This window comes from Vespa velutina, chromosome 24 (assembly GCF_912470025.1).
Source record: "Vespa velutina chromosome 24, iVesVel2.1, whole genome shotgun sequence".
NCBI classification, from domain to species: Eukaryota; Metazoa; Arthropoda; class Insecta; order Hymenoptera; family Vespidae; genus Vespa; species Vespa velutina.
In genome coordinates this window covers 690355-711751 of record NC_062211.1, presented here as the reverse complement: position 1 = coordinate 711751, position 21397 = coordinate 690355, and the positions used below count along the sequence as shown (strand labels likewise).

General features: G+C 28.1%; 4 protein-coding genes across 6 annotated transcripts in view; 1 reads left to right on the top strand and 3 right to left on the bottom strand.

Moving 5' to 3' along the window:
• Window positions 1-357: 357 nt before the first annotated feature.
• Window positions 358-2552, top strand: LOC124957138 (sialin-like). The gene is made up of 8 exons (XM_047513874.1): window positions 358-513; window positions 589-719; window positions 790-895; window positions 1151-1235; window positions 1312-1679; window positions 1784-1916; window positions 2007-2248; window positions 2331-2552. Exons 1-8 carry the CDS (start codon window positions 358-360, stop codon window positions 2550-2552), a joined length of 1443 nt encoding a protein of 480 aa, XP_047369830.1.
• A 550-nt stretch (window positions 2553-3102) lies between these two features.
• LOC124957062 lies at window positions 3103-7424 on the bottom strand. 2 transcript variants are annotated; one of them, XM_047513707.1, is made up of 7 exons: window positions 7375-7424; window positions 7198-7243; window positions 6739-7093; window positions 5543-6355; window positions 4655-5077; window positions 4499-4561; window positions 3103-4394 (listed from the first exon to the last, which is right to left on the bottom strand). In XM_047513707.1, the coding sequence occupies exons 1-7, from the start codon at window positions 7422-7424 to the stop codon at window positions 4003-4005; spliced, it is 2142 nt and encodes a 713-aa protein (XP_047369663.1). In that variant the 3' UTR covers window positions 3103-4002. The 2 variants fall into 2 exon arrangements, with proteins under 2 accessions (XP_047369663.1, XP_047369664.1); XM_047513708.1 differs by lacking the exon at window positions 7198-7243 and having other exon boundaries at window positions 7375-7407.
• Window positions 7425-7483: 59 nt separating this feature from the next.
• Window positions 7484-13780, bottom strand: LOC124957061 (lysosomal alpha-mannosidase). 2 transcript variants are annotated; one of them, XM_047513705.1, is made up of 17 exons: window positions 13580-13780; window positions 13199-13301; window positions 13052-13133; window positions 12788-12973; window positions 12417-12622; window positions 12101-12237; window positions 10977-11110; window positions 10429-10642; window positions 10129-10325; window positions 9767-9966; window positions 9491-9690; window positions 9176-9389; window positions 8911-9028; window positions 8524-8800; window positions 8193-8441; window positions 7930-8079; window positions 7484-7841 (listed from the first exon to the last, which is right to left on the bottom strand). In XM_047513705.1, exons 1-17 carry the CDS (start codon window positions 13700-13702, stop codon window positions 7617-7619), a joined length of 3015 nt encoding a protein of 1004 aa, XP_047369661.1. In that variant the 5' UTR covers window positions 13703-13780; the 3' UTR covers window positions 7484-7616. The 2 variants fall into 2 exon arrangements, with proteins under 2 accessions (XP_047369661.1, XP_047369662.1); XM_047513706.1 differs by lacking the exon at window positions 10977-11110 and adding an exon at window positions 11582-11715 and having other exon boundaries at window positions 7485-7841; window positions 13580-13779.
• Window positions 13781-14600: 820 nt separating this feature from the next.
• LOC124957066 overlaps window positions 14601-21397 on the bottom strand; it is an 8926-nt gene continuing 2129 nt past the window's right edge. Inside the window, exons 2-12 of the mRNA XM_047513714.1 lie at window positions 20193-20448; window positions 19532-19616; window positions 19156-19335; window positions 18937-18977; window positions 18702-18861; window positions 18150-18268; window positions 17949-18069; window positions 16545-17211; window positions 15664-16151; window positions 15102-15326; window positions 14601-15022 (exon numbers count right to left, since the gene is read on the bottom strand). Of these exons, the coding sequence (XP_047369670.1) occupies window positions 15160-15326; window positions 15664-16151; window positions 16545-17211; window positions 17949-18069; window positions 18150-18268; window positions 18702-18861; window positions 18937-18977; window positions 19156-19335; window positions 19532-19616; window positions 20193-20448 (2284 nt within the window). The 3' untranslated portion in view covers window positions 14601-15022; window positions 15102-15159. The remainder of the gene's footprint in view (window positions 15023-15101; window positions 15327-15663; window positions 16152-16544; window positions 17212-17948; window positions 18070-18149; window positions 18269-18701; window positions 18862-18936; window positions 18978-19155; window positions 19336-19531; window positions 19617-20192; window positions 20449-21397) is intronic.

Below are 21397 nucleotides of genomic sequence, written 5' to 3'. Positions count from 1 at the left end.
GCTAAAATATTCAAGGTTGATATTAAAATTTACAATAGTTCACTTATTACAATAAATATTATCAGGCTTATGTCATGATAATTCAAATATTAAAGGAAGTTATTAAAAAGATAAAATATTTATTATATTATAAATTATTAAATATTTTTTTATTAATTATTCAGTCAGGTTCATAACAAACATCGTCAGCATAGAATGTATTTATATATAAATGAAAATTATCTGTAATGACTTTTAACCTATTGTCTATTAATAATCGCAATTTGCATATCTGTTTTTTTTTTCTTTTTTTTCTTTCTTTTTTTTTTTTTTTTCTTTTTTACAGAAAAAATACCACGCAGAGGTATTCTTGGAGCAATGATGTTTTTGGCCTGTATGTTCTCATATGTGATACGTACAAATTTGTCTATTACCATTGTTGCTATGGTAAATGCGACCAGTAAAACTGGAACTGTTGGTCCTCTTTGTATTGAAAGTTCTCTTACGAGTAATAAAACTACTGAATTAAAAGATGTAATACCCTTTAAAAATATTTCTTTTGATATTTAATATTATTTAGTATATGATTTAATTCCAAATAAATTTCAGTATGGTGAACGTTATGAGTGGAATCAGCATATACAAGGGCTATTGCTTTCTGGATATTTTTATGGCGTTTTACCAGCCAGCGTACCAGCCGGACTTTTAGCTGAAAAGTATGGAGGTTCTAAAGTGGTTGCGTAAGTTAAATTGTCTTTTAATACAATCGTTCATTAACTTTTTAATCCTCAAAGTTATTGTTATTATCAGATTTGCCACGTTAATTCCTGCAGTATTAAATCTTCTGATGCCATGGGCTTCTAGTATTCACTATGGCTTTGTTTTTGTGCTTCGTTTTATGATGGGATTTTTTGGTGTAAGTTTTTTTTTTAATAATCTACATTATCATTACATTTATTATTATTCTTATAAGATAAGAAAGAAAAACTTTATTATAAGTAATTAATTTATACAAAGTGATAAAACAAAAATTTATCTTTATAGTTTTAGTTTATTAACATCCTTCAAGGATTTAATCTCATAGCACTTCACATTATCTCCTTCTGTAACATGTCATTTCTAGTAGATAACACTTAATGATGTGATAAGCCTATTAAAAATTCTATTATAGGGTGCTGTTTATCCTGCTCTTCATGCAATGATTGCAAGATGGGTACCACCTAGCGAAAAGGGGATGTTTGTGTGGACTATGCAAGGTTACATCTTAATCACTTAAATGTTAAATAATCAACAAATAGAAAAATAACATATATGCAATTTTTTTTTTTATAGGTGGACCTTTTGGTACAGTTGTAACATTTTCTTTATGCGGTCAAGTAATCAGTGCTTTTGGATGGAAAGCAGCATACTATGTTACCAGTGGACTTATGTTACTTTTTTATGTTCTGTGGGTTTATCTTATATATGATACACCTGATGTTCATCCAGGAATCACTCAAAAAGAAAAATTATATATAAAAGAGCAAATAGGTACATCTATATCAAAACAAAAGATGCCACTTCCTATAAAATCTGTTATCACATCGGTACCATTCTTAGTTCTATTATGGGCTCACTTTGCAAATATGTGGGGCATATATTTCATTGCAACTAATGGTCCAAAATATACTTTGGAGGTACTTGGATTCAACATGAAATCGGTTAGTTTCTGATATTTATAATAAATGAAATATACTTTTTTTTTTTTTTTTTATTGTTATTTATAAAGATATTGAATCAATTATGAAATGTTTTATATCCATAGGGTGGCTTTCTAACAGGTTTACCTTATATAGCAAGATTAGGTGCTGGAGTATTATTTGCAGCTGCAGGTGATTATATTCGAAGAAAAAATATTTTAACTTTAGGATTGATTCGTAAAATATTTATGCTGTTTTGTGAGTATCTAATACTACATTTTCTACAAAGATATATATTTATTATTTATATATATATATATATACTGAAAAATATTTTTTAATTACTAGCACATATGGGTCCAGCTGTTGCCTTGATTATTATGACTTATGCTGGATGTGATGCAACAACAGCAATGGTGATGTTGATCTTGGCATTGACTTTTAATGGTGCTGCTTGCCAAACTAGTTTAGTAAATCATCAAGATCTTGCACCGAACTTTGCTGGTTCTTTGTATGGTGTTATGAATACTTTTGGTAGTTTTCCTGGATTTATTATCCCACCAATTATTGGTGCTTTAACCAATGAAAGAGTATGTCCAACGTTATCGAAAATCCATATAAGAATATATTATTTTTAATAACATTTGTTAATATCTATTATTTATTTTATAGAATGGAGTAGAAGAATGGCGTATTATGTTCTGGTTATCAGCAGGAGTATTTTTTTCGGCAACAATTCTATTTTGGATCTTTGGATCTACACAAATACAACCATGGAACGACTTGAGCCATTCTAAACCTACAGAAACATTAGAAGAAGAGAAGCAAATGACAGTAATGGAAGTGCCGATGAAAGAATTACAGACTGAGAATGAGGAGAATGAACGTCTGTAAAGTATTACAGATAATTTAAAATTTAGATCGAAATATGCTAGGTTACATTTTTATTAGGAAAGGTAATTTTAAGTTTTTTTATCTCATCATCTTTCCACTATTTATTTTTTTTTCTTTTTTTTTCTTTTTTTTTTTTTTTTTTTTTATAAATAGAAATACACATTTCTTGATGACTGCTACAATGCAAAATTTACTTTTACGAACAACGAAGAATTTTTATCTATTACATCATTTTTTCAAGACCTTTTTATGATTTTCTATTATTATTTTTAATTTTCATTCGTTAATAGTCAAGCACTTTATCTCGATAAGAATATCTTACTAAGAGATTTACTTACTATAATAATTTTTACTCTTATATTTTATCTGACCAAAAATATTAATAGCATACCAATTTTAGCATACAGATTTATACAGATTTATACAGATATATATATATATATATATATATATATATATATAAAATATATATATATATATAAGATATATAATATATATATAATATATATAATATATATATATATTTATATATATATATTTATATATATGGACTTTTGGACTTTTATATATAATTATAAATTGATACTATACGTATGCTTATTTATAAGTATTTATAAAATTATATTTTCTTATTAATTTATATGTGATTATCATTGAACTACTTAATGAATACCAAAAAATAAGAATCTTTGGTATTTTCTTTACATACGCGTGTTAATCAAATAACTAACATTTCATGCCATAAATAATTATAAAACTTCGGAAAATGTACATTATTTATAGTTCAGAGGACATGTGTGATCTATTGTAAAAGTGACAATATTGTACGCTTATAAATATCTTGATATCTAATTTTTCGGTTTTTATAATTTTACGATTAATACATTTTTGTAATAACAAATTAATAATTTATTCACAATATATATGTATATATACATACATATATATGTGAAATAAAAACTTCCAAAAATTTTATATATCTCGAAAGAACAAAACTGGCAATAATAGATTCAATATGTCTGCCACAGAGTAAACTGTACGTTACATAAAAGAAAAGAAAAAAATTATTTTACCTTTTCAAATATGCTCTAAAAATGCATATGTAATTATTGATTGGATCATACTGCTTACGTATAATATAATACTCAATAAAAAGTATGATGCAATATGTACGGTTAAACATCTAATACCGAAGATAATTGTATTCGAAGATAATTGACGAAACGATGTTGTGTACAGTCTATTCAATAACAAAAGTATTACTTCAAAAAGTTTAAACAGAGAAAAAGAAGTTGTAAAATTTTTATAATTTATTGTAAAATTTTCTTATATAACAAAGATTGAATATTATGAATTCTATACATCGTATGTACGTTATAGCACATCGATGTAATAAAATCAATTGTTGTACGTACAAATATATGAAAGAATCCTATACATAAATATGTATTTATGAAGTCGATTGTATAGGAATAATTTTCACGTTACAAGAATTATTATTTTCAGGAAATTGACTCAAACTATCTTCTAATGTATAACAAATATGACACAAACATTTATCATTTTCAAACGACGAGTTATAAGTTTTGGTATCGATAATACTATTATTATTTTCAATATTTTCTTCATTAACATAATCATCTTTTATCTTTGAACAAAGGCACGAATTATTAATTGTATTCGCATGAACGTTATCGACTACCTCGTTTGATCTTTTTGTCAATTTTTCTAAGACAGATATAGGACAGGTATCACGAATACAGAAGGTACTCTTCAAAATTTCCAATACCTTCATAGTTTGCAAATTTAACTTTTCGTTTTTATCGGTGTCACTCAAGGAACCTTCGTATTAAAAAGATTATTTTTTATTTTACTAATCATAAAATATATACATATATATATATATATATATTAATTTATATATAAGACAAATTGATTTTTTTTACTTTGAGGAGACCATGGTATAGTTAAAGCTGTATCAATTGCACGAGTCCATCCATCAAGAGAATCTTTTTGAATAATAACAAGTAAATATCTTTTTTTCTTATTCTATACAATATAATATATATTTCGTATAAATTTAAAAATAATATTCACATTACCTGTAAGATTTATTCTTTCTTTCGGCTTTAGAACAATATCGATTGTTGTGGCTGATTCTGAGGTAGAATCATTCAAAATTGAAGTTGTACTTATCGTTGATGATGATCTTTCTTCGGTAATACAACTTGAAGATACTTTATCAGCTTCTATCTTGAAAGAATTACTAACAACCTGACATGGTTTACTACTATAAGCTAAAAGTATATCCTGCGTACGCAACGTTCGTATATCTTTATCTCTTTTTATGCAGGCATAACACTTTGAATCTTTTAAGCAAATACAGCTAATACTTTCCTTAAGTTTTGTTATTTCGTGGATGCCCGATATACTGGTCTGTGTAAAGACTGTATCTGTTTCCTTCTTCATCATTAACTTTGCTATCTTTTCTCTTCTTTGACTTAAGATTTGCTCGATTAGCTTATCTAAATTATTGAAAGAATTTTTCTTTTTTTTTTTTTTTTTTTATATGAGTTAAACCATCAACATAAATCAAAAGAGTTACTTGCTAAAATTCTAATGATTACTTTTAATTAACTCTAGTTGTGCTAAATCTTAAAATAATTTCAAATTATGCACTTTCAAAGATTCGCTACAATCCAGGCACTTTGAACAATTGTCATTTATGTAGAATAATGAATAATTTTGATTTCAAAAAAATACTATATACTCTTTGAAGCCTCGGAAATAATAGTCAGTAGATTAGAAAACGTATTTTCAATTCTTTCCTCATAAACAAAAATTCATGAAACATACAATGCGCAAATTGTAATTTAATTGAACTCAAAATCGGTTTGGGATTGTCTTATAATCCATAGGCACAACTAGGGTTAATAATAATAATTTTATATGTGCGTGCGTATGTGTATATGTATAACATAAAAACTAACCGTGTTTTTGATTTCGTATTTTTTCTATTTTAGAACCAATGGACGCAGATTTTATAACTGCATCTTGAATAATAGACTTAGTGACAATATACGCATTTTCATGGATAACTTCACAAACCGATTTTAACAGATCATCGATGAGCGCTAATACCACAATCGATGATTCCAATGAATCAACGACTATTGGTAATTGTAATTTACGTAAAACATCATCTTTCTTTTCGTCCACCGTATAAGTAGCTACAGTTTGAACATCTTGATCTTTTGGAGGATATCTAATTAATTCACCACACTTTTTAATGATCTCATCGAGAATATATTGAGTCAATACTACAGACTCAATGGTCTTGTCCAAACAATCATTTAATATTTCATTTATCAAGTTTTTATTAGCTTGATAATCTGAAAGTAATTCGGTATTGGAACTTTTAGGTTGACAAGTTAATTCAGTTTGTGTTTCGTTGTCGATTACAATTTTATCCGTTATTCCATTGTATTTTACCAAGGTCTGAGTAAAGTTTTCAATTGTAATCGGACGTAAGAGATTCGTTGGATCTAAAATCCAAAAAACACGTTCTTCTAGATAATATAGGATATCGGATATTAAGGTATTCAGCTCAGTTTGCAAATAATCTTCTTCATTCCATACAAAACGTATATTTTTTATTTCTTCTTCTTCTTTTTCTTCCTTTGCAATGTCGATTTTTAATATTTCTGTGCTAATTTGTAGAGTTAAATCTGGATCAATCGTAAGTATTGTTTGCGTTTGACGAGTATTTTTTATCTCTGGCATTGGACCGTCTCTCATGGATGCTAATAAATATTTCATCAATTATTCATAGATTTTCTTTTAATGTTCATTGGATTATTGTATTTTAGATTGATTAAGAGATAATTAAAATAATGATAATAATAATAATAATAATAATAATAATAAGAAAAAAAAATATTATTTATTATAATTCTTATTTATTAAAATATTAGTAAGTTAATAATGTTTAAAATATAAAAATCTTATTATTATAATAAAACACAATTTATTTGTTAATCAATTCAATAAAAATGAAAATAAAATTCAAAAAGTTCTCAAAGAAAGATTTATGTTAATATTTAAAATAACTTTTATATGTAAAAAAGATGATAGTAAAAATAATTAAAAAAAAAAAAGAAAAAAAAAAACAGAAAAAAAATCTTACTCATAATATCTTCATAATATTTCATAGGAGGACAAGGTGAGCTCATATACAACGTTTGTGAAATTTGATCCTTATATTCGATTGGAATGTCAACGACCAATACGCCTTGCAAATATGTTTGAACTTCGACGTCTTTAATATTATTTTCTTCCTCTAATTCATTAAAATCAACGAGATACTTTGGAGTTAGGGGTTGTCTGTAAACAAAACTATCGGTATTTAGATCCAATGAGGTATTCATGTCTGCGGACACCAAAATCTTTGATTTGATTTCTCTTAGTACAGCATCATCCTCCGGTGTTATAGTTAACAACGTTTGAGCCCATGAATTTTCTTCTTGTATTTCTTGTGACATCTGTGTTAATTAAATTAAATATATATATATATATATATACACATTATGTATATATATACATATATATAATATATATAGATGTAATTTTTTCTTTTCGACTTTACTTTCTTAGGTAGATCATCTTTTATTTCATCCTTTAACGACATCTCACTATATCGTAATGAAAACTTTTGAAAATAATACAATTTTCTTTCAGGTATGAATTATCAACAAAAATTTAAATGTTGTTTGTTACATCTTAAGGGGTTAAGATAAAAGTATATAAATAAATTTGATCATACCTCTTCATTGGTGTTTGTGTATACGTATGCTGATTTTTCATTGGATACATAGTTATAAATGCAATATTTTATTATTATTGTTATTATTATTATTATTATTATTATTATTATATATAATGACAAATAGGTTTTTATTATCGATATAATACAAATCTTTTTTTTTTTTTAATACATATATTTCATTCATTCGTATATATACATACATATACATATATGTATATGTATAAGTAATGCATTTAAAACTAATGATATAATACTTCTATGATGAACGTACGTATTTCCATTGGTTTTAAATGTATATTAATCACTTCTTCTTGAATTCTGATAGGTCTGAAAATATCTTCGCTATTGCTTAGAATATCATTCGTTTCTGGATTCCATTTTAGACGATTGCTATCTTCTAACCATTGATTTGCACCCAATGTTGTTTCTTTTATCGATGTTATCGTGAATGATGTAAATAAGTCCTGGACAAGATTAGATAGAATTATTTGATATTTAATCTCAACAAGTATATATTTATGTCGAAAATTAATTTTCAATATTAATACTTACCTTAATATTAATGTCTACAGGTACAGAATATACATTGGATTCACCAACTTCAAATATGTGTTCAAGTCTTAATAGAATAGTTCCATTTTTCCAAGGTTCTAAAGTAAGAATATTAACGTTCGGTGGCAAGTTCTTAGACAGTCCTGATTTCTATAAAATAATAATAAATATGACTTTTCTCTTATAAATAAATAAATAAGAGTAATTAAATTGTTATAAAAAAAAAAAAAAAATAAAAAATTGGAAAAGAAACAACAACATACTTTCGTTGACATTACATCAGTGTTACGCCAATTATCAATATTTGTTTCAGGGAGAGTCGTAATGAAGATCGATGGACGAAGTGCTAACTTTAATGGTATCTCTTTTTCTTTTAACGAAGAGTAACTATTGTTTAAATTACTAAGCTGAATACAATGAGTACCACGTACTACCAAACCTGTATCGTAGGCCATTTCATTTAAAGCTTCATCGACACCGAAAGCATCGTCCTTTAATAATCTTCTGTGAAGCTGTATTATAAGTGTACGATTTATATATATGGTAATATTATTATAATTTTTAAATCTCATATAATTTCTTTTTTTTGTTTACCATTAATTCCAGTTCTCCATCTTCCATGCTGGTACCTCCTTGGGAACGATCAGTAAATACGGAGAACTTTAGTGATCTTAATTTATCTTTCAAAGAGATTTTCGTCGTAACAGGATAATAATTTCCTGATATAGGTTCGTAAAGTTTCAAATTCCAAGTAGGTCTGTAATTTCTTTTACGTTTTAACATTTCTCGACCATTACTATCCGTATAAAATTCATCTTCGGAATTAATATAAGTCGAATACTTCGTCACTATTTCTTTACCAATTTTGTCACTGTGATAACATAATGAAGAACAAAAAAGATTATGGTATTAAATCATTATGTTATGTAAATGAAATAATTATTTTATATATATATATATATATATGATAATTTTTTTTACTCGACAGGAATAGGACCAATGAGCCATTCGAATTCCAGACGTTCATCTTTTTTATAAATTCTGACAACTTGGCTAATCCATTGATTAAATGTTTGGTGAATTTCTTCTACGAGAGGACCTGAAACAAACGGCACGTATGTATAATGGTTGCCTATCGTCAGGAGTTATACATTTCCATGCATGCATGTATGATGGTTGTCTATCGTTAGGAGTTTATTATCATAGTTGATCATTCACTTTCAAATTGATTCTTCAGACAATTTACCTTTAATGACAGAGTATTTTCCTTCGTATGGCAAATTAAAGGTCGATGATGTTTTAGGTCTAAAGATGTATGCACCGGATGATCGATTTTCAAACACTTTGTTATTACCTACTGCTCCTTCGTAATAATGAAAAGACTGAACAAAGACTACTTCCATGTCTTTCTTATTTTCAACAATTATTTGACCAGATTCGTCAATTTTTATCGCATAGAGCTAAAATTCAACGTTGTCGAATAGTTAGAGATTATTTTAAAATGTTAGTAAAAAAATGTCCAACATAAATGTGAATTTTGTTTCTTTTTTTTTTTACTTACGTCTTCTCCTATAGTGTTTGTATGTTTGATAAATGTTTCTTCTGTATCGGGTTTTGCATTTATTATATAACGTTTGTAACCTAATCCTGGTAAATCAATAGCATGGAACAATAATTCATTCGTTGCTTTACTTTTTCTTCCAGGTATTTGTAATACTCTCTCGTGTATTGGTATTATTTGAGAGACTACCTTGAGATTCGCTATGGATTTAATTCGATAGAATATCAATCATTCGATTTATCGTAAAAGTTATTATAACAAAAGATATTATTATACTTGTCATATCCAAAACATCGTAAGAATTTCCTTGTACCGGAAGACGAATATAAGAGGAAATTGGCCGACTCAAAGGATTGTATACTGTCACAATGAAATTTGCATTATCTTCGGTATATGCACAAGCACTGATGTTTAATTCCAAGCAAGAGTACATTGTCAAATTGTCATTGGAAATATTTCCTTTATTGGCCCAATTGCTAAATAAAAAAAAAAAAAAAAAAAAAAAAAAAAAAAAAAAAAAAAAAAAAAAAAAAATTATACTTGTTGAAGAAAGATAGAATGTCATTAAAAAAAAAAAAAAAAAAAAAAAAAAAAAAATCTTTTTTTTGTAATAATGAAATAATAATCGTCGTTATTACTAAAGAGATTCAGCAGCCATTTTTTCGTTATTGAATATGTTCTCGTATAACAAACGAGAATAATCACTTGCAACCAATTGTTTCTCTGTTCCAGTAACTGCATCGTGATGTTGCATAACTCCCATAGCTTCACGGAAATACTCCAATTCTTTCTCGTTTTCCTTCGAATTCGTCAAAACGGACAATTGTTTGCTAACCTGTAAAAACAATAATAATATAACTGATACGTATACAAAATTTGTACGATAATTATTTTCTAGATATATCAGATAGATTAAATGGGAATTGACGAAGATTTACTTGTAACAAATTGTTTCCCATTCTTTCGAAATATTTTATCGTTGGCCTTGAAGTAAAATATCCTGTCCAATAAGCATGAGGATCGCTTGCATAAGGAAAGAAATCATCAGATTTTGTTGGCCAAATAATATTTGCATCGTGCAGTGCTTTCAAGTAACAAGATGGTGTAGAGTAAAATAGATTCACCGTTGATCCATTTAATTCGTTTCCGTATCTATAATAAATGGATATAAATAATTTCAATATTTTATTACATTGAAATATATATAATCTAACATTTTGAAAAATATTATGTTAAATTATAAGTTTTTATGATGCACGTAACGTGAATTGTTCAATTAGTTCAAGCACATGTTTATTTTAATATTATTAAAACTTATTCGTAACTCAATCAAATATTATTGGATTTATATAACGCTATGACATGTATTATAATAATTATATAATCTTTACCTTATATTTCATTTGTAATAATTTTTTGTTACAGCACCAACGCGATAATATTAGAATATAATTTTTTTCTATTTGCTTTAGACGGCAAAACTTACTTGATTAATTTATCTAAATTGGTGAACCACATTTCTGCCTGCTGATAGTTAAAGTCATCTCCCATAGTGACGATAAGATTATTAGTTTTGTAAGATCTCGCTTGAATTTGTACATACGCCAAAAATAACTCCACCTGTTAACGGCCCATGAATATTTATTTACTTACCAGGTGTCAGAGGTCACTAGTCCATTTCTTTAATGTATGTCCATGCATATAAATCTTATCAATAATTTTAACTAATATGTACGAAGTGTGAACTTATCGTACTAATGAAAAAAAAAAAAAAAAAAAAGAGTCATTTGGTTTTAATTTTTGATATGATTATTAGAGTTATTGTTCCTAACATTGTTATTACTAATGCTGCTGCGGATCAAACAACATTCTAATATACTTCCAACGTTCAAATAAATGACGATAATAAAATGATTAAATGAAGTTAATTGTTAATGATAGTAGTAAAAGCAAATAAATTTTGTTGATATTATTGGCTCACGCACGCACATATAATATCACACATACACACACACACGCATATATATATATATATATACATATATTGGGACAAGTTAAAATCTGTGATAAATGAAATCGAAACGTTAATACCTTATCAATTTGTCCAAATTTGTAAAGTACATTTCCGCCTGTTGATAAGTGAAATCTCCTCCCATTGTCAATATAATGTTATTTGTACGGAAATGTTTGGCCTGCTCTTTCGCGTATTTTAGAAAATCATCTATCTGATAAAAAAATAAAAAAGAGAAAAAGAAGTATATCGTTATATTTAAGTAAAGTAAAATATGGAGTAAGGAGAAAATGTTAATCCAATTTTTCTATTATCGATCTCGCAGCAGCATTAAATATATTAGAAATGTAAATAATTCAACTCAATTATATTTATATATATATATATATAAAGTAAGTTTTTCAAAAAATTATAATATCGACTATAAGGCTAAATTTGATAAAATGAATTTATCTAATCGATAAATTTCAATATTATTTCCATTTCTAATCTTCCTCTTGTTAGTTAGTACAATGCTCCAAACAGTTTTAATTTAACGAACAAGATCTCTAAAATATATTTTCTTATGAGAATTATATGAAATATAGATAATTATGTACTTTCGTGTTAACGTTATAATCCGGGCTATCAGGATCATCTATCACTGGCTCATCATTGCATAATACGTCAAAGCAAAAGCCAGGCGGTGGACTGTAAGTATTAAACATTGCGGCAGTGAATAAGTTGGCACGATCACCTAAGTAAAGGGGAAGAAAAAAAAAAAAAAAAAAAAAAATAAATAAATAGCACAATAATTCGTAGCAAGTAACGTCTTAAAAAATTGTTTCTTAACATATGCCCGCATTTTTTCAAGATAAAAAACAAACTTAAACGTGATTCTTAAATCGTTTTTAAAATTTATTAGAAAATCTTTACCAAGACTAGGACTGGCCTTCCAAATAAACTCCATACTCTTGTCATTCAAACGTTGTGCCTTGTCCTGATAATCCAAACGACCAAACAACATACCATCGAATCCCATTTGCGCAAATAAAGATGCCTGTTCTCTCGAATGTCCAAAAGGATCTATTTGCCAGCCTATGTGTGGTCTAGCACAACTACCGAAGGTATCATTCAATCTCCTGCATGTTTAATAATGTTTACATTAAAAAGGAAAAAAAACAAAAACCTCTTTGCCATTTAATTTTAATTAATTTAAACCTTATTAATCGATATAAAAGAATATAAAAGTTTTTTCTTTCTTTTTTTCTTTTTTTTTTTTCTTTTTTTTTTTTTTTTTTTTTTTCCTAAATCCCCATGTAAACTGATCGATGATAGAATGATAATGAGTGACAGCTTCATCATTCATACTCCAGGCGCCACTGATAATCTCTAATCTTCCTTCGTTTATCAACATCTTCACATTTTCTCTTACATCCTCGTTCTGTCTTAGCCACCATTTCCACAAGAATGCAGTTTCAACGTATATGAATCTATTGTCAAATTTCTATTGTTAGAACATGTATCTACATTATCGATAAGATATCATTTGTATATGATAACGTTTTTACCTTCTATCGGGGTTCTTTAATAACGCCTCGATTGCACTATCAAGTATGTATTGAACACCGGCTTTCTGTATTTTAGACTGACCTTGATAATAGATGAAAAGTTTAATAGAAAGTGTAATAATTATTTGTCAGTAATAGTATACTTACTTCCAAAGTAATACTGATCGACGGTTTTCAACCAGCCTACGTCATCGTGCGTATGAGGAACCAGATGAATGTTTAATTTATCCGGTTGAATGACTGGGCATGACTGGGTTAAAAAAAAAAAAAAAAAAAAAAATTAATAATAAAAAATAAAAAATAAAAAAAAAAAGAAAGAAAAACATCTTAATTATCTTCAGGTTTTTGATAATAAATAAGAAACATAATGAATTTATACAAATTGGTTAAGAGAGAAAAACAAATGAAATAGTAATCGTTCAAAAGTAAGAAAAAAAAGAAAGAAAAAAAAGAAAAAATAAAAATAAAAAAATAAATTTCTGTAAATTGATCTCTCTATAAAATTGTAAAATTAAATTCTCTACGTACTTCGTACCCGCATGTGTGCTTCTCTTCTAATAACCGTTTTGATATATAAAAGGCCTCTGAAACGAAGCATAATTGACACAAGGCTAATGAAAGTAAGAACAGTAGCGATATGTTTCCCGACATGGCGAGAGACTCACTGGATGATCTCGAATAAAACTAACGAGATAATGCGTTGGTTATATTTATTCTGTCTCTTCGAATGACGACTGACCGTTGCAATCTCGAAATGAACAGAGAGATAAAAAGAAATGTAGAAGGAGAAGAAATATGATGACTCTGTGCTAACTATGGTATCTATGTGTTTCGTTTTATATTTATTTCTAAATCTATTTTACGAATTTAATTCATTATCTTAATAGTTATATATATATATATATATATATATATATATATATATATATATATGTATGTATGAATATATATATGTAATATATGTATTTATAACTATGAATATATATATGAATATATATATATATATATATTTTCATAAGTATTAAATGATTGTTAAAAAAGGCTAAATAATTTTAAGTAATAAAATTTCTTATGTAATCAGATGAATATCAAATAGAAAATTTTAATAGATCATATCATATTATTTAAACTCAAAAGTCAAAATTTGACTTTGATTGTTATATTTTAATAGATAAGATTCATTGATATTTCGTAAAGATAAATCATCGATTTTTTTACTTTGATGATTTACTCGTTTAAAAAATTTAATAATAATAATAATAATAATAATAATAATAAAAAAGAGCAGTATTTCATATGATTGTAACTGATAAATGAAATTTATCTATGATATCTAATAAGTGCACATTGTAAATAAACTGATAAAATAATTAGAACGTGTGAAGGAAAAACAATAAAGGATTAATAATACGTTTTTATTGTAGATAAAGGACCGTTAATTATAGTATATATATAATCGTTTTTTATTTAACAATTAGATAAATGAAGGAAATGGAAAGAGATATCATAGATGATTCAGATATCTTGAAAGACATAAAAGACGTTCAAAAAGATTTATGAAAACAACATTTATTCGCATGATATAATAAAGAAAACTATGCAATAATGTAACACTGTCAAAAGCATAATAAGCATAAATAATGTAAATGTCTTAATAAAAGGAGAGACAGGTAGATATATATATATACATATACATATACATACATATATATATATATATATATATATCAAGCAAAGTAAAGCTGTAACAATATGAATCGAATTGCCACAAAAAAAAAGAAATAGAAATTTTCATCTCCCTTTCAATCAATATAGATTTAATGTAATATGTAAGATTTCATTGATCTATAGCAAAATATAGTGGATCCACAATCCATAAGGAACAAAGTCAAATTATTTGTTTTTTTTTTTCTTTTCTTTCCTTCATTCTCGATATCTCCACAGAATGGTTTCCTATGATCGCTTTGTATACTGAAAGGAAATGTGTTTGATTTTATTATATTTTACAGAGATAAAAAAAAGTGATTTAAAAATGTGATGAAAAATATACCATGATAGTTATATCACTCGGCTGTCGGAGGAAAAAGTAGCAGACATTGTATAAATATCTAAAAATCGGAATAAACAATCGTGTCCTGTGACTTTTCAAATTTGATTGGTCGATAATAAGTTAATGACTGATCCCAACCACGTGGTGCAGTATTATAATTAGTTAAATTATGAATACTGGCCAGTTTTGGTCCTTTGTATGTATTATCCTCGTATAATTTCGTTCCTGAAAATATCAAATGATAATTATAACAAAATATCATAACAATATAATGATAAAAACTTCCAATGCGAAACTGGGGTAAAAATATATAATTACATAATTCTTGAAACTTAAATATTTTTCATAATACTTGCACGATTTATTTGCGTTTCTCCATCTCTCTCTTTTTTTTTTCTCCCTACATAACATCGCATTATATAATCAAAGTTATTTTCAATCACACGTTATTTTGTTAAAGGTAAAAGCAAACAATTGGCGAAGCGATTAAATACGTAAATGAGAATGTGGGAAATAAAGAAAAGAAAAAAAATTCATTAAAAGCGCATGCTTATTAACTTGCCTACTTCCGGATAAGAATCAGTAAATTTGAGTTCTGGTGAGACACCAGGTAAAAGATTATCCAGGACTGGTGTATTGCGAAGATGTTTTATAGTTTGTAGTATGTCATCCTGTGAAGCGACCATTGATAGTAACAAGGATTTCGCTTGTGCTGGTAACTCAGAATCCTCGTTAACAAATTTAACGTTTCCATTACAGTATGATTCTAATTCTTGAGACGTCACTGATCTTCGTCGTTGAGAATATTCATCGTTAAATAAACCTGGATAATCTCCATTTTCATTGACATTCCGATTTGAAGAAGTCTTTTCGTAACGATACATCGACGTCTCATTTTTGTAATCCTTGTAATCTTTGAAGTCATAAGTTCTTAAAGAATCCGAATCGGACGTGTACTCAGTATCATCGGTCGACATATATCCATTCTCGATTCTAGGTTGTGGCTTATTAACTTGCTTATCCTGTCGAGTCTCACGATTCGACCGTCTGCTATTTTATTTGTTCCCGAAAAATCAGTTAATTCGAGGAAAGTTAATTCGTTCGAAAATTTCTATCTGAAATATCTTCCTCATAACGGGAAATATTTAAACTCTTTGAGAAGACATGTTATTTTCTTCAATTTTATTGTTAAATTTTCAAAATAGAATATGAGATATTTCAGATAAAATTCCTACATTTGGATACGAATAATAATAGATCATAATTCAAATGAAAGAAATACGTTACTACATCATGATAAGAGAAAATCATGATGCTTAATAGAAACTAGAAGATAAGAGAACAAGACTAATTCAAGAGATAATATTAATTAATATGATTCCTAAACGATACGAAATTAGATAATTAAAATTCTAACTTTGTAAACTCTTCATAATCTCTCACCGTATATATTCTTCCTCTTCTTCTTCCTCATCGTCTTCCTCCTCGTCATCTTCTGGTACTTCCTCTTCATATTTAACAGAAGTTCTAGTTTGAAAGAAACGTGTTATATCGGTGTCAATAGGACATTGTTGAACAATAGGAATAACTTTTGGACTGATTTGTTTATATTGTAAAACCGGTCTACAAGTCTTCTCAAATTCTTGGATCAGTTGTTTAACAGGAACCGGTGTATACTCGCTAGCATCGCTGTCAGAGAATCTTGCAACATCATCCTCACGTTTAACAGCTTGTTGTTTATTTCTAAATTTGTTTCTATCGTTAAGAAGAACATCCTGGGAAAAGTTATTGCTAAGACGTTGCTTGATCTCTCTGTTGCTGTTAGTCTTAGTCTCTTTGTTAGTAGCGATTTGCATATTGTTAGCGTTAGTCTTGCCATTGAGCAATTTGTTAGAGCGCCTTTCAACGTTAGCGTTGTTTGATCTGACGCCATTGAAGCCGTTGCTACGACGTGCGTCGTTATTCAATTCGGTTTTTTCTATAGGAAAGTCGGTGTCGGTGCCGACGGCCACTTCTCTTAAATAAATTTTTTTTATTTGCGTTGAATGATTGCAATCGTTAGTTAATTGACAGGATCGATGATGATGACGATGATGATGATGATACCTGCCTAAAATGATTAAACGAAAGATTCGAGAAATAACGAAAAGAAACTATTTTTTTAACCGATCTATAACTTCTCGACAAGTGGATTATATTAAACTAAACAAAAAAAAATCTAAAGTAATCATTATTCATATGTATTAGATTATTTTAGTGGTAGATATATATATATATATATATATATATATATATATATATGTATATATTATGTAGATAAGACAAATAAAATAACGCGAGTCTTGTACCGATTGAATAACGTTAACGAAGCTTGCCAATTGGAACTCGACGGGTTGCTGAACTTTTACCAAAGCGTTCATCCAACGTCTAACATTGATCCTTAACAACGAAGAAGCTATCAAGTGCCTGTGGAATTCTAGAGCGTTCTCCTTTTGCCTTTCGACCCGTTGAATTATTTATACGCGATCGGTGCAACGTAAATAGAAAAATCAGATAGATAGATCGAACCCATCGTACGTTCGCATAGAAATCTAGGCTTCTGTGTTTCTTCTTGCTTTCTTTTTTTTTCCTTTTTTTCTTTTTTTCCCTCTCTAGCCTCGAAAACAACTTTTCGTTCTTACGCAACAACATTAATTCGAATTCAATTCTATCAAAGATTTCTCCTTTTTTTTTTCCAAGAATTTCGTTCATTAAATTGAAATGAATATGATAGTTTATGCATGTTATGGTTTTTCTTTTTCTTTTTCTTTTTCCCTTTTTTTTTTTTTTTTTTTATGATACACATACCCGTCATTGGTGGATTGATGTTATCTAAAGAAAGATCCACTGCGAATGGATTATAAAATGATTTGTCCGTTTGTGCATAAGGTGATTGCAATGTTGAAAACTTGTTGTTACCGTTCATTTCCTGTGAATGATATAAAAATGTCAATTAAATGGCTCATCCCGAAGTTTATAATAGATTATTAATATTTTATTTAATCTTACCGATTGATAGGAATAACCAGGTGTCTTTGGTATACCAGGTGTACTCGGTATTTGAGCTTGATCCTGATCGACGATCCATTTCTCGGATCTTTTTCGACGCTTTGCAAATATTTCAGCACCTAAACAATTAATTTCTATTTTTTCCTTCAATCTTCAAAATGTAATTTTTGTCTTAACAAACTAATATTTTTATTTCAATCACAAAAAAATTAATTGTCATTTCATACCCAAAGATCATTCATTAGACATACACAAAATGTAAGTTATACTTAACATATAATAATATAGCATAACTTTAATATTTATATTATCTTATCTAAATTGAGATATCTTACTTTTGATCGGCCGATATTTTATATTTGAACGTTCTTATCGTGGATATGATAAACGATCATAATAACTTCAAATCGAAAGATTATCAACGAGATTGCTCTCGTGTTTATATCTATGAAATCGTGACACCGATTTCATTGATATTATTATGCCACAAAGATATATTATCAATACAATTATTATCCCACGAAGATATATTATCAATACAATTATTCTTACCACGTCCTCTTTGATTATTAAGATCACGGACAATATCGAAGAGTTTTTCAGGATGCGAGGGCATAGGCTCGATATTAACTTCTTCACCCAGAGCCTGAATCCCATGAATATCCAAAACTTTCCCATGTGGATTCATTACACACTTCAGAGGTACTTTATCCTATTTATACATTTCACTATATATAGTAAGACGATGTACCATGATTATCTTCAATTTTCTTTTTTATTTCTTTACCTTATGCATAGGAGAAGATGGTTCCTCTTCGCCTTCAGTACCTTAAAGAATCAAGATAAATGAAAAATTAGTATACTAAAGTAATCATATTAATAATAACTTATACTCTTTCTCTTTCTCTCTCTCTCTCTCTCTCTCTCTCTCTCTTTCTCTCTCTCTCTCTAGCAAACTCTCTTAACAAACATATAAATTAAATTATAGGGACAATTAATAACTTACCATTACCATCGTGGATCCATTTGACAGATCGTTTCTTTCGATTTACATACATCGATTGCCCTTTGCTCTTCATATTCTTAACATCACTCAGAGATAAAGAAATACGACGTGCCAACTCGACTTGATCCTCCACAGTAGGATGTGTGGGTGCGTAAAAATACGAAGAGGCAAACATTTTTTCTATAAAAAAAAAAGAAAAAAAAAAAAGAAAAAAAATAGGAACAAACAAAAACGGAGAAAACAAAACAAACAAACAAAATTGGATAGAAAAGAACATTAATGAACGAGATTGTTCTTGAAAGCTTAAAAATATAAAAATCGTTCATTCATCAAAGAGAATTATAAATTCTAATCGAAAAAATCGTCAAGTACGCACTATTTTTTGCTTGCAGTGGTTCATGCGAATCGGAGGCCGGTGTAAGCAGTTTTTGAAGATTGATTGGAGTTCTTTCGCCGCTCTCCTATAAAAAGAAAAAAGAAAAAAGACAAATAAATAAATTCACTTTATTTATTCTCTTTATAGAATATTCGATTGTTTTCTTTTGTAAATACTTAAAAGTAAAGATCGAAGACGTTTCGCAATACGTCTCTTGTTACCCAAATGTTGTTGACCAGGGACGTATTCAGACATGTTTAGAGAATACGTATATATATACATATATATATATCTAACTATGTAGTTAAAAGTACGAAGTTTCAAGTAAATACATTCTGTGCCAAAAAAGTTATTGATATTTACTCATAAGCACGGTTGTTGTTTCATAGTTAGTCATATACTACATTACTCATGTACTATTATTATTTGTATTTTTTAAGTTAATATAGTATATTATATATTCAGATAATATACTATTTATTTATTAGTTAATATAATATAATTATATTATAGAGATATAGTGTAAGTAATAATATAATTTGTTTTTATATTTATACATATAATTTTGTTGTATAGACAATAATTCGATTATAGAGAATTAATATCGTTTTATAATATAATCTATATATCGTATTTTTATGTAATAATTATTATTTCTCACCATATCGAAATGGAGTATTTTCGAAGTAAGATTCTCAAGAAAGCTTCTTTTGACGGGGTCGTGCCTGTCTGAAGGTTTGTAACCACGTGATCGTATCACATTGTCCGCAGAAATACTCCTTTGTAAATAATTCTTTTCTTGCAAACTCTCGTAACTCTGAAAACTACTATACTTCTGATTCACATTCTTCAAGTTGCCAAACGTTTTCCCGTAGGATGTATTGGTCGTTAGAACGTTGCGCTTGGCGTTATTGGATCTATTGAAAGAAAAAAAAAAGAAAAAGAAAGAAAAAAAAAAAGAAAAATGAAATTAATTATTTATTACTTAGATATTTTTTTTTTAGTGAAAAACCAACAACAACTAACAACTTTGTAACATCGAAATCGAATGCACTTTGACTTCTGAGTTTCTTTCGTTTGGTCGTTTACGTATCGTTATAAACTAAATGCTGAAATGCTTTTAAGCTTTTCCAACAATAATACAAAAAATTTCAAATATATGTAATTACTTATCTTGAATTTCCTGAATAAAAAAGAGAGAGAGAGAGAGAGAGAGAGAGAGAGAGAGAGAAAACCTTGACGATGGATTAAATAAAAACCGTAAGATGATCCTATTTAAATGATTATGAAATGGTGTCGATAATTAAAAAAAAAAGAAAAAAACCGGAGAAAAAATAATTAATAGAACCTTGAGCATTGATGGACCTTGGATTTCGAAGCACGAGTATGTCTCGTGGTGAGTTAGAGCCAAAGAGTTAGAGGGAAAGTTCGAACGACGCGAAGGACTGATGAAGCTTTTTTGGCGTCAAGAATTGGTTCCCTTCCAAGCGGCCAATTAATTCCGCGTTGCGGTATTGGCATCGGTACAACGAGACGTTCTGTGTAAAAGAAATGCTAAATTTATCTGTTGTAACGTAATACGGAGTAACAGCAAGCGTTACTCTCTCTCTCTCTCACTCTCTCTTTCTCTCTCTCTAGCCATGTTTTTCTCTCTCTCTCTCTCTCTCTCTCTCTCTCTCTCTCTCTCTCTCTCTCTTTATCTCGCAGTTCTGCATTTACCTGTGAAAATATTTTTTCTTCCTTTGACAAACAGGATATACGATAAAACAAAAAAGTGACAAGAGAAATAATAATAATAACACTGTGAAAGGAAAGATATCATAAGGATCGTTTGTCTTGTTTTATAACAGGTGTATAAATTTTATT